Source organism: Lactuca virosa, chromosome 2 (assembly GCF_052849685.1).
Source record: "Lactuca virosa cultivar CGN04683 chromosome 2, Lactuca_virosa_CGN04683_v6, whole genome shotgun sequence".
In the NCBI taxonomy this organism is placed as follows: Eukaryota; Viridiplantae; Streptophyta; class Magnoliopsida; order Asterales; family Asteraceae; genus Lactuca; species Lactuca virosa.
In genome coordinates, this window is record NC_136427.1 from 303,013,760 (window position 1) to 303,027,718 (window position 13,959).

At 41.8% G+C, this 13,959-nt stretch overlaps 1 protein-coding gene across 1 annotated transcript; it reads left to right on the top strand.

Annotated features, from left to right (window-relative positions):
- The first annotated feature begins 3,450 nt into the window (after positions 1-3,450).
- Positions 3,451-4,818, top strand: LOC145158724 (uncharacterized). The gene has a single exon (XM_079077581.1). The coding sequence runs from the start codon at positions 3,451-3,453 to the stop codon at positions 4,816-4,818; it is 1,368 nt and encodes a 455-aa protein (XP_078933707.1).
- Positions 4,819-13,959: the final 9,141 nt, after the last annotated feature.

The window sequence follows — 13,959 nt, forward strand, 5'->3', positions numbered from 1 at the left end:
TTCGGACTCGAAGTCAGAGGGCAACACGGGGCGTGTTGGGTTTGGCCTAGAAATCCAACACGGGGCGTGTTTGACCATCCCAGGCAGTTTGACCTCACTGAACACGACCCGTGTTCATTTACTCTATATTAACACGGGGTGTGTTGGTCCAGTTGAACCAGCGGCGGAACCAGAAACTTTTGCTAGGGGTAGCACAAAAAAATATGGATAAAAAATAATAAGATATATTTTTTTTAAATTAAGATTTCACAAGATTCGTCTGCTAATATAACAAACACATTATTACATCAATTTCTTCACAAATGGACTTGATTATCTCTGTTGAAAAGCATTCAACAAATATTTTTTTGAATTTTCAAAAACGTTAAATGTTCATTTTTGGGAGCATTTTCTAAAATAACATTAATGCTTTCGTTATGTTCCCGAAGGAAAAGATAATTATTTAATGAAAAGGTCTCTGTAACATAATTAAAGATTTAAAATTCAAGATTTAAATCTAAATTCATCAAGCCGTGCCAAGTTGTCATTGTGTTGTCGCAAGTTGTCTTAAAGGCAGAGAAAGAAAAATAGAAAACCCATGTATTTTTTTTCCTTTTATGCTGAAATTGCTATGTTGTTGACGTTTGGACACACTCCACTTTCATTTACTGGGCCATTTGTTTCATTTAGTGGGCTATTTTCATTTTAATTGGAATTTTAGTTTAGGATATTGAATCACAATAAATTTCACCGTCCAACGTCCAATATACATATGGTTATATATCTTAAAATTTTAAATTTTTGTTACATGTAAGTAGTAAATGAGGGGTAGCACGTGCTACCCCTACCAACATGTTGGTTCCGCCTATGAGTTGAAATTTTTTTTTAGCATCATACTTTAGAGTTGGAATCGAAGTTGAAGTGTGTGTTTTCACTTAACGCGACCCGTGTTGATTTACTCTATATCGACACGGGCCGTGTTCAACTAAAAAACTGCTTTTTGGCAGTTTTTCCCTTTTTCCTTATGTCGAGAATTGGGTCATTTTTTGAGAACACACAACATATCAGAGCACCATTGGAGAGGAGATTTTGAAGGTTTTTGCAAGGGTTTGTCCGTTAATCATTTGGAAACATTAATTCTCGTTTTTGTAAGTTGTAATTACACTTAATTTCATCTTTAGACTTATGATCTTGTTCTAGCCATGTGTGGCTAGAACCGTAACTTCTCCAATTTCATGTTTTGACTTTTTGGTTGTGAATCAAATCATATGACCTGATGTTTGTGTATCTAGTGAAATTGATTTTACTTCAATCGAATGTTTGATTCTAATAATGATTCTTATTGGCCATTTGAATTGGGGTTAGGTCATTCAAGTTATTCATTTTGCAAAATCCGTAATTGTTTTGTGAATTGAACTAAGTAACAAGCATTAAATTGATTTCTTATGAATGAATTTAGTGTAAATCTTTTCACACATTCTTACGCTCCCGAGCTTGTGAGGAGTATTGGGTGTTGTTGGGAACATTCACAATAAGCTTAATGCAATCTTTTAATCTACTTCTAAGAGCTTGTTTAGATTAGGTTAATAAGGTTAGGATTAATCAAAGAGCTTGTTTTGATTGATTAATGTGGTGAATGGAAAGTGTTAGAGCTTGTTAACACTTTCAAGTACCAACTTAGATAGAATGAAACAAATGTCTTGTCATCTTTGATTCACATTACTGAATTGTCATACATGGAGTTGGAGTCCTTACAAAATCTGAACTTAATTCATTAGTTTAGTTGTTTACTCGTGTTCTAAATTGGTTTACTACATCATTACACTCAACCCCCCCCCCCCCCTTATTTAATCTTTTGTGAACAAATACCTTACGCAAAGAGGTATATACTAATTATCCCGTGTCTCTGTGGATCGACCCTACTTACCTTGTACTATTTTTCTAGTGCAATAGAGTAGTGTACTTGGAGTCATTTGTACCCCTTTATTTGTTGGGTTTGACACGCCTAACAAATTGGCGCCGTTGCCGGGGGCACGGTGTTACTAATTGTTTATGCCTAGATCTTTCCGTACAGGTACACCATTGCCAATTGACTCGGAGATAGAGAAGACTGTAAAGAAGCTAAGGAAGCAAGCCAAGCTTCGTAAGAAGCAACCGGGTTCCGGGACTTCTTCGTCATCTAATCCCCCGGTCATCAACATTTGGGGGGACATACCCCTCTCAAGTGTATCAGCCTCAGAAACAGAAAGCCCATCACTCTCACCACAACCATCCTCACCCATAAATACCACTCCACCTTCTTCACCTGTTCATAATATCCTAAACACTTCACCTACAGAAACATCACCCACTTCTCAAGCCATGGCAGACATCCCTGGAGGAAATCCACCTCCAAACCCACCACCCGAACAAACTCTCTGTCAATGGTCAAGACAAGAGGTTACTCAACAACCTCTTTGCATCACATTCCCAGCCGCCACCAACTTGGAACTAAAATTCGGCCTCATTCACTTACTCCTAACATTTAGAGGCCTGGAAAATGAAGATCCTCACAAGTTTCTCACAGAGTTCCATGTAGTATGTGTGGGTATGAAACCACACAATGTCACGGAGGATCAGATCAAGCTTAGGGCATTCCCCTTTGCAGTGCAAGACTGGCTCTATGACCTCCCACCGGGGACGGTGACTACTTGGGTAGACCTTGCACGGTTGTTCTTGGATAAGTATTTTCCCGAAATGAAAGCTTCATCCCTACGGAGGGAAATTATCGGGATCAAGCGACACAAAAGAGAAGCTTTCCACACATATTGGGAAAGATTTAAGAAACTATGTGCCCGTTGTCCAAAGCACGGGATTACCAAGTACCAACTCCTACAATACTTTATTGAAGGCATGACCCCAATGGAAAGAAGACTTCTCAATGCTTCTAGTGGCGGATCTCTACCCGATAAGACTCCAACCGAAATCCACAATCTAATCAAGAACATGGCTAAAGATTCCAAACATTCAAGCCATGATGAAGAATGGTACACAGATGCACCCCGAGGTGTAAAGGAAGTTCAAACTCCTCAGATTAAAGCTCAATTGTCCGAGCTAACAAAAGTAGTAATGATGTTGGCCAAAGACAAAGGTGTGCAGCCCACACCCCGCCCATGTGGTATTTGCACTCAAGTGGGGCATCCAACCGATATGTGCCCACAACTCCAAGAGGAAGATTGTGAAGAAGTAAAAGTCATGGGAGGCTATTCCGGGTCAAATCAGAGAGGTTATGAGCAACCACGAGGTGATCAGAGATGGAACAATAATCAAGGTTGGGGAGGAAACCAACAAGGAAACTATTAGTCAAATCAATCACATCAATACCAGCAAAGACCACCGTTTCCTCAAAATCAACAAAGACCACCCTTCCAACCTCAAAATTACCAGCCAAGGCAGCCACAGCACCCTCCTCAACAAGCGGGTTCATCAAGTATGTCCTTAGAGGACATAGTGAAAAGCCTTGCCACAAGCACTCAAAGCTTCCAACAAGAAACCAAGGCAAGCATAAAAAGCTTGGAGCAACAAGTGTCACAACCTGCTCAATCCATAAGTAAGATGGAGTCACAAGGCAAACTACCATCTCAAACGGAGAAGAACCCGGAACACAATGCTTATGCCATTACTTTAAGAGGTGGGAAAAGCTATGAAGGTCCAAAGATGCCGGATGAAGAAGAGGAAGAGAAAGAGATAGATATGGAAGAAGCTATCAAAGAAGAGGAAAGGAAAAGTACTTCCAAGTCAAAGAAGCCCATAGAGACCGAAGTGAAAGTCACACCAGCTCCATTTCCTTCAAGGTTGGCAAGCCCCAAAAGAGAACGGGAAGATGATGAAATCATGGCCATGTTTCGAAAGGTTGAAATCAATATCCCTCTTTTAGATGCTATTACACAGATTCCTAGATATGCTAAGTTCCTCAAGGAACTTTGCACATCTAAGAAAAAGCTTAAAGGAAATCAAACTGTGAAAGTTGGTGAAAATGTCTCAGCCGTGTTACAAAAGCGGCTACCAAAAAAATGCAAGGACCCGGGTGTTTTCACGGTTCCTTGTAAAATGGGTAACCTTTTTGTACCACGTGCCATGCTTGATCTTGGAGCATCAATCAATGTTTTACCCTATTCAAGCTATAAGACAATAGGAATTGGTCCTTTATCAAAAACCGGAGTTATCATTCAACTTGCCGACCGGTCTTTGGTACACCCGAAAGGTGTATTGGAAGACGTGTTAGTGCAAGTTAATGAACTTGTATTCCCCGCTGAATTTTATGTTTTGGATATGGGTGATGAAAACACCCCACAATCGAACTCCATCCTTTTGGGGAGACCTTTTATGAGTACCGCAAAAACAAAAATAGATGTAGCCAATGGTACTTTGTCTATGGAGTTCGATGGTGAGGTGATTAACTTTAATATCTTTGAAGCCATGCGTTATCCTAGTGATATTCATTCTTTAAACTTCATAGATGTTATTGATACATGTACTAATGATTGCTTTGAGATGTCAAGCCAAGATGTGCTAACCACCATCTTGAGCAAACACTTTGATGAGACAGGGATTAAGAATTTGGCTGACAAGTACACATTGGAGGATGAATTGATTGAAGTAATCAATTCCTTGGAAAAAGCACAACCCATGAGAGTTGAACCACCCCACATGAAGCTAAAAAGTTCCAATCTGAAACTTCTCCCATCCATAGTACAACCACCGATTCTTGAGTTGAAGGCTCTTCCCGACCATCTCAAGTATGCCTATCTCGGAGAGGAAGAGACATTACCGGTGATAATTTCAACTAAGCTAGCATGAAAAGAAGAAAAAGAGTTGGTTGGAATTTTGAAGAAGTACAAGGAAGCTATTGGTTGGACATTGCGGATATAAAAGGGTTGAGTCCATCATTATGCATGCACAAAATACTGATGGAAGAGGACTTCAAGCCAACCCGTGAAGCCCAAAGGAGGTTGAATCCACCTATGATGGAGGTGGTTAAAAAAGAGATCATGAAGCTCTTGGATGCAGGTGTAATCTACCCCATTTCTGATAGTAAGTGGGTAAGTCCCGTGCAAGTTGTCCCAAAAAAAGCCGGAGTCACCGTTGTCAAAAACTCCGAGGGAGAATTGGTACCCACCCGTGTGCAAAACGGGTGGAGAGTTTGTATCGATTATAGGAAGTTGAATGCTTCCACCCGCAAAGACCACTTCCCTTTGGCATTCATCGATCAGATGTTAGAACGATTGGCCGGGAAATCCCACTATTGCTGCCTTGATGGTTTTTCTGGTTTTCATCAAATTCCGGTTGCCCCGGAAGACCAAGAGAAAACCACATTCACATGTCCCTTCGGCACCTTTGCGTATAGACGCATGCCCTTCGGCTTGTGCAATGCACCCGCGACCTTCCAAAGATGTATGGTGAGCATATTTTCAGAATATGTCGAAAATATCATAGAAGTTTTCATGGACGATTTTACTGTTTATGGAAATTCTTTTAATGAATGTTTGCAAAATCTCACGAAAATCTTACAAAGGTGCATTGACACGAACTTAGTCCTTAATTATGAAAAATGTCATTTTATGGTTGACAAGGGCTTGATACTTGGACATGTGGTGTCCAAAAAAGGTTTAGAAGTTGACAAGGCCAAAACAGATGTTATTAAGAGCTTACCATACCCGACAAATGTTCGGGAAGTACGTTCTTTTCTTGGCCATGCAGGTTTTTATCGGCGGTTTATAAAGGATTTTTCCAAGATCACGGTGCCGATGTGTCAACTTCTACAAAAGGAGGCCGATTTTGAGTTTGGTGATGAATGTAAGAAGGTATTTGATCGTTTGAAAGACTTGTTGACATCCGCCCCCATTATTCAACCGCCAAATTGGGATCTTCCATTCGATATCATGTGCGATGCTAGCAATACCGCGGTTGGGGAGGTTTTGGGATAAAAGGTTGACCAAGCACATCATGTCATCTACTATGCATCAAAGACCCTTGATAGTGCACAAGGCAACTACACCACAACGGAGAAAGAGTTGCTTGCTATTGTCTTTGCTCTAGAGAATTTCCGATAGTACCTCATTGGAACTAAAGTGATCATATATTCGGACCATGCAGCCATAAAGCACGTACTTACAAAGAAAGATTCGAAGCCGAGGTTAATACGGTGGATGCTGCTTTTGCAAGAGTTCGATATTGAGATCAAAGACAAGAGTGGAAAAGAGAATTTAGTTGCGGATCATCTAAGCCGCATTGTATCACCCGAAGATGGTATACCAATCTGTGACACATTTCCAGACGAGCATCTATTTGTAGCCAAAGAAGCACCATGGTATGCAGATATCGTCAATTATTTGGTCACAAGTCAATTTCCCCCAGATTCATCCCGTTGGCAAAAAGATAAAATCAAGAAGGAAGCCAAGCGATACATATGGGATGAGTCGTACCTTTGGAAGTACTATGCAGATCAAATGATCCGAAGGTGTGTTGAGCAAAAAAAGGTACAATCTATCCTTAATTTCTGCCATTCTTATGCTTGTGGTGGTCACTTTGGACCCCAAAGGACAGCTAGGAAAGTCCTAGATAGCGGATTCTTTTGGCCTTCTATATTTCATGATTCTTATGTGTTTTGTGCACATTGCGAAAAGTGCCAAAAATCCGGGTCCTTAAGCTCTAGGAATCAAATGCCCCTTACTCCCATTTTAGTGTGTGAGATATTTGATGTATGGGGTATTGACTTTATGGGACCATTTCCGCCCTCTTTTGGTTGTTCATACATTTTATTGGCGGTGGACTATGTGTCCAAATGGGTGGAGGCTAAGGCCACCCGTACTAATGATTCCAAAGTTGTGGTAGATTTTCTCAAGGTACAGATTTTCTCACGATTTGGCACGCCAAAGGCGCTCATAAGTGACGGCGGGACCCATTTCTGCAATAGGATGCTCGAGGCTGTTTTGAAGAAGTATGGGGTGACACACAAAGTCTCAACAGCTTATCATCCCCAAACCAATGGACAAGCCGAGATCTCAAACAGACAAATCAAAAGCATCTTGGAGAAAACGGTCAACCCAAACCGCAAAGATTGGAACATAAGGCTAGATGATGCCTTATGGGCATACCGTACTGCCTTTAAAACCCCCATTGGTATGTCCCCATATAGGCTGGTGTTTGGAAAAGCATGCCATCTTCCAGTTGAGCTTGAACATAAAGCTTTTTGGGCTATAAAGAAATTCAATATGAATGAAGATGAAGTGGGAAACAAAAGGAAGCTAGACATTCAAGAGTTAGAGGAGATTCGGAATGATGCGTACGAAAGCAACATGATTTACAAAGAGAAGACAAAAGCGTACCATGACAAAATGATCTCCAGGAAGACTTTTGTGCAAGGACAAAAGGTGCTTCTTTACTACTCAAGGTTCAAGTTAATTCCAGGGAAGTTAAGATCAAGATGGGTTGGTCCTTTCGTGGTCACAAGGGTGTTTGACCATGGTGCGGTGGAAATCACGAGCAAGCAAACCGGTAAAACATTCAAGGTTAATGGTCACAGATTGAAGCCGTTTTATGAAGGATTCGAGGTGAAGAATGAGGAGCTTGATGTGTTGGAGAACCCCACGTACCAAGATTGAAGCATATTCGGGGGCAAAGTCGAGCCAACGACTTAAAACAAGGGCAGCTAACCGGGAGGCAACCAGGGGGTATTTTCGTCATTTTTCTTTAAAACATTTCGTTCTTTTCATTTCTATGGTTTTTAATGTTCCAAATGTGTTTTGTCATTGTTTTCAAACCAAAAAAACGGACCTTAGGATGCAAAAGCATTTCATTTCAATGAGAGGGATTTTTTAAGTTCAAAAGAGTGGGGAATAGCATCCAGAGGGGTACACGGGTCGTGCCCCACTTGGCCTAAATTGGACATGGGGCGTGTTCATGAAAAATTGTCCATTTTTCATCCAGAGACCAACACGGGTCATGTTGGATTTTGGCCCAAAGTGAACACGGGTCGTGTTCATAAGAAATCGACCATGACGCATACAGAGAGCAACACGGGCCGTGTTGAGTTTTGCCTTATGCTCAACACGGGTCGTGTGTGCTTCAGTCAGCATAAAAACCCCCAACACGGGGCGTGTCAATTTGGCCTGTGGGAACACGGGTCGTGTTCGCGCAGCAGGCCTGGTGGTTTTTAATGAAAAAAAAATCGGGACTTGGCCTCATTTACCCCCACAATCACCTCATAACAGCCCCTCTCTCCCAACAAAAACCCTAGGTCCGATTTTCATCAAAAACCTTTCAATTTCTACAATATTTTGGCTTGCACTCCAAAAAGGTTTGATTTTTATCATCTATACTTCATCTTCTCCATCCTAAACATCATTTTCTTGCATTCTAATGGTGGATTTGGGGGTTTTGACAAACCCTAGGTCCGAAAATCTCATATGATTTTGGTGTTTTTGTTTCTTAATCTTCAAAAGGGCAAGCTTGGGGAGGTTGAAGAAGGTCGTTCACATCAAGAACAACACAATCCCACGCACGATTCGGTAAATTCCTTCCAACTCTTCACTTGTGAGATTTGTGTTCTTGAGTCAAATTGCTTGCAATTGTGGTCAAATTGGACTTGATTCTCAATAGGAAATCATTCAAAACCAATTTCCCGCGAAATTTTGGTGGTTGAATTCGTGTTGACTGGACCCGTCAACAGTTGACTTCTTTTGACTTATTGACCAGTTGACTTTTAATTTGTCCCAAATTGACTATGGAAGGTGAATCTTCTAAAAGGCTTAGGCGCACCAAATCATCTGCCCGCCGTAGTAGGCCTAGGACCCCAACCCCATCACCTCCACCTAGGTCCCCATCACCACCACCCAACCCGGCTCATGGTGGTGTCGTGTGTCTTGGCCCAATTCAAGAGGGCAAATTTGAGGCATTCCTTCAGCGGGGTCATGCCATCCAAAAGTTTGCGCATGTGCCATCCCTTAAAGAATTGCACATTTATAAACAAGTCCAAACCCTGTTTCGCAACATAGGATGGCACGGGTTATTGAGGGTCCACGAACTGAGTTACAAAGTCCCAACAACTGAGTTTCTATCCTCAGTTTATTTGGACCATGGGATCCTCTACTTCCGTCTCATGAATCAAGATTATGAGATTTCCTTGGATCAAATTAATGCCATTGTTGGGGCCCCAACTGAAAACACATTTGGCCCCACTGACCCAATTCAAGGCTACTTTGATTTGACATGGTGGACCGATCTCACCCATTTACACCCATACGTCTCTAGCGCTGCTAAAGCCTCATTACTTATCCATCCCGTGATGAAGGTGGCCCATAGAATCGTTGCTTCGCTCGTCGCCCCTAGAGAGGAGCGAAGCACCATCAGCGCGCTAGAGCTCAAAATCCTTTATGCAATGGCTCATCCCGAGGACAACCTCGTTCCTCATTATGGTAAATTTTTGTGCCATAAACTCATCCGCCTGAGCACATCCAGATCGGGAAGGATTTATTGCGGGGGTATTGTCAGCATGCTCGCAAAGAGTGCCCAAGTCCGAGCCCCATACCCTGGTCCCCACCAGCCACTGCCGGGTGAGCCTTATCTCACCACTGCTGTCCTTGAGTCCATGCGACTATTCCGTTCGGCAGCGGATGGCACACACCACTGGACCGTGGGTCAAAATATGATCCAAAGCTCCTCATCACACCAGAAAACAAAGGCATTCTTGATCTCCGGAACCCCATTCACATGACCGATTGGCAAATCATGCCATACATCTTCCCCCATGCATACTCCACTGAGGTAGATGAGCAAAGTGAAGAAAACGAGGAGGGTGATGATGATGATGAAGAGGAGGAGGAACCCCACCATGCTCCTCCCACCGGCGGTGCCGGCTCATCCCATTATGCTGCACCCCCGTCTTATCATCAACAGTATATGGATGAATTCCAGTTCATCCATACTCGCCTCGACACCTACCAGCAAGATATTACAAGCCTCACTCAGAGTTTCTCTTCCTTCACCACCCAGTACGATCGGGATCAAGAGCGTCAACGCAAACATGAGGAAGATTTTTGGGCTTGGACCCGAAATTCCGGTTATTATCCTCCTCCTCCGTTTTAGGTTGTTCCGCCCTCTTCAAGCATCGGGGACGATGCTTATCTTTAAGCTTGGGGAGGGGTAGAGTCACATTAGGTTCATGCATCCATACATCAAAAAAAATGTACGAAATGATGACACTTTTTACATACAATAGCTCCATGAAGTGGGAAAACGAGAAATCAAAATGAAAAAAATACCGAAGCAACCGGATAGTTACCGGAAGTGTAGAATCAGCTGTCATAACTAGGGGACCCAAACACCGTAATTCGAGACCCTAGCCTTAGATAATAAAAAGAAATTATATTGAAACGTTTTTTGGGCGGTAATAACAGCTTTAGGATGATTTGCTTCTGAATGTTTAAAAAGAATCTTTATCGGCAACTCTGGACCCACAGAACACGGACCTTTTTGTTGACACGCGTCACCCTCGCGGTGACAGAGAGCTTAAGTATCAGATCCACACAGTCAAGAAAGAAGGAAGGGTACAACTGTCAAATCTAGTACCTAAATCAGAATTTCAAGTGCCAAAACGAAGAAATCTCAAGAAATTCCAAAAATGAAGATTGAAGAATCCAAATTCAAAACGAAGTACAAATCAAAGCTCAATCAAATCAAAAGCCAATTCAAAGTCAAATCTGGCGAATGAAGAACTGTGTGATATGATACTTGTGGCTCTCAAAAAAGTGAAAGCATAGGAGCTGGGCCCCTTCGGGTGGGCTCACTGTTTCAGCGAAAGCTGATTCGCCGTGACGGGTTCTTAAGGATGCGTCGATTCTGATTCTTGGCCATCTAGTCTTAAGGACATGAGATCCGGACTATGTTATTTTCGCCCATAAAGCTTAGTAAGGTATAAAGTTTTAATAAAACTAGGGTTGGATTATTGGGTTACACCGTTTCGGGTCTTCCTCACTTTGGGAGTCTGTGATATATGGAAGGAAGCAGGATGGTTGCCTAGGTATTAATGATTGGAGCAATATTGATGTAAAGTCTGATCGTACTTATATAGATTATTTACTTGTGCCTTAAATTTCTTTTTGATACATTTTGTTTCTTTAGTGCTTCTGTACATATTTTTTTCGTTTCCTTTTTCATTGTTTGCATTGCATGCATTCATCCCTACTCCTGTTTTTCCTATTTCTTGTTCTTTCTTGAGGACAAGAAAGGTCTAAGCTTGGGGAGATTTGTTAGGTGCATTTTGTGCACCTTTTTGCACAGCCTTTAGCCATTTGTATGTATGTTTTTAGCATAATTGTTCATTGCTTTCATTGCATTTCATCATATTTAGGTTAATTTCTGGAACAACCTTATTTGCACTCATTAATGACATTTTCAGGTAAACCAGAGGTTGGAGCGCGCTTTTGGAGGTGCCGGGGGGCATTGGTGAAGATTGCGGGATGATCGGGCGTAAAACGGAAGAATTGAGAAAATCAAGTTCGGACTCGGAGTCAGAGGGCAACACGGGGCGTGTTGGGTTTGGCCTAGAAATCCAACACGGGGCGTGTTTGACCATCCCAGGCAGTTTGACCTCACTGAACACGCCTGCACCCAAACCTATCACAATGGTAGAAGTTCAGGAAGTGATGCGAACCATGATAGACTGATAAAATAGAGGAACTAATAAGGCTTACGATAGTGAATGATACCTATCATAAGATATCGTAAGAGAGGTATCTTGCCTTTAGAATGTGTCTAATAAATAATACGTCTAGTACGGGAGAAGTACGCTTTCGATTGGCAGAAAGAAAGAATTTTTGTATAATCCATAAAGTTATCCCATGGTCTGGAATTTCCAATACCATCCGAGTTGAAGCAGAATTAATGATTGAAGATGTGCATGGAAGAAGTCCTAGTAGAGTCTAGGGAAAAAAATTTATGATTATTTGGACACACTCGTATGTGTTAAATTGTTTTGTGATTTTAGGACTTGGGGACTGCGAGACAATACTTGGGACGAGTATGAGTAGGTGTGAAAGGTGGTAGATGCATATACTACCAGAAGCACATGATTCGCACTTGGATCAGGGAAAGTCACAAGGTTACCAAGAAGCTAGTAATTGAATTCGTTTTATTCAAGTATGTCGTTACCATTGTTTCGGTAATGATTAAGAAGATGATTGTTATTCCGAACCTAGTGGTCATACCAAATTGAGTCCGACTACAACGAGTATGTTACGTGGTTTCGAGAACCAAGTTCGATGTAGCACCTGACTTAAGCTGGAAGAATTAATCAAAGCGATCAATAGAGGTATCGCGACGGTTGTTTGTAGCCATAAATGCTACCTTTTAAGATGAGATTAGAGCATGAAGGAAGGTATAGTCTGTTCCGGAATTTGACTCTAAGAGACCTGAGTCTAAGAATTGCAACATACGATGAGAGGTCATTAGAACGTGACCCATCAGTTTATTGTGGAAGTCAAATAACAAGTTTGAAGAAGGAGTCTCAGATAAAGAGCGAGATTGTGACATGAAGGCCATGATTGAAGGTCTAACATGAGACAGAGGGCGGGAGCAAGATCGAGCACGGCCTGCAGTCAAGGAGTCCAAGAGTTAGATACTTATTCGAAACAACATAGAAGTTACGGTTATTACCTAGGATGAAGAGATAATGTATGGAGTCATTATACAATCCTGTTTCGTTGATGATTTCGGGACGTAATCATCCTAAGGGGGAGATAATTGTAACGCCCGTAGATCCGGGCTAGTCAATTTAGAGACAATGAGCATCAAAAATGAGTTTTTGATGATAGATTATTTAGAAGGAGTAATCTTAACCAAGTGGTAGTATATGTGCCAAGGGTTCCGTGCATATAAAGAACGCGGAAATCCGAGTTATAACGAAGAAGTTATGGCTCGTCGAAGTTTCGCTACAAAACCGGCACGGCACCGGGAGACGTAAATAGTGAATTTACGATAGAGGAATTTTTAGCCTTAGTGATCTAAACAAAAGTTGTAGTATATGTTAAACCGAGAACATACAAAAAAAAGAACGCCCAAATTTGACTTCGTGTGAGGAAGTTATGATTTTTCTAAGATTTGGCAAACCAGTGCACGGCCCGAAACTCGAATTTTAGTTCGAGCGGTTTTTGGCTTACGCAACCTGATGAGAGTTGAATATCTCATTAATAGGAACTCAACAGTAAAAAGACAGACGAAAACGGAGTTCGTATGAAGGAGTTCAGAATTCTTCGTGGTCATTTAACAGTCTAATCTCATCCTACTGTTAAATTTAAGATCGGTCGACAATTAGCCAGCAGAGTCTAAATAAAAGTTGTAGATCTTGTTTTTACCTACGCGTGGAAAAAAAGAACGTCGAAAACGGAGCTCGTATGCGAAAGTTACGGGGTTTAGAAGTCGGCAGGGTGGTGCTGCAAAAGCGGTGACGTGGCTGAATATGGGCCAAGGCTTTCTCCCCAAGGCAAGCCACCAGAAGGTGACATGTGGCATGGACTCGACGAGTAGGAGGACCCAAAAAGCCTAGGGAACCTCCCTAGCACCCGAAGGAAGCCCCGAGGCTCCCGGAGTCCCGAGAAAGGAGCCTTTCGGCTTGGGAATGCTGCTCCGGCAAAACCCGATTTTTGAGAAAAACCCGCTGTAAGTGCGCTACGCCTAACCTATCTTTAGTATAGCTTATGTTTTAATATAGTAATGTTATTAGGACCTTATAATAATTATTTGGGCTATTATTATGAGTTATATAGTGTTGTTTAACGCTTATATAATAATAATAATAGCTAGACTATTAATTAGTCTCAGTTAACGTTAGAATAAACCCTAGTGGTATTGATACTAGGTTTTGTCAAGGGAAAATTGGTTTGAGATAACGAAGCGTTGTCCGAGTTCCGAGTCACCACCTTTCAGGTGAGTGCGTAGTCCCTT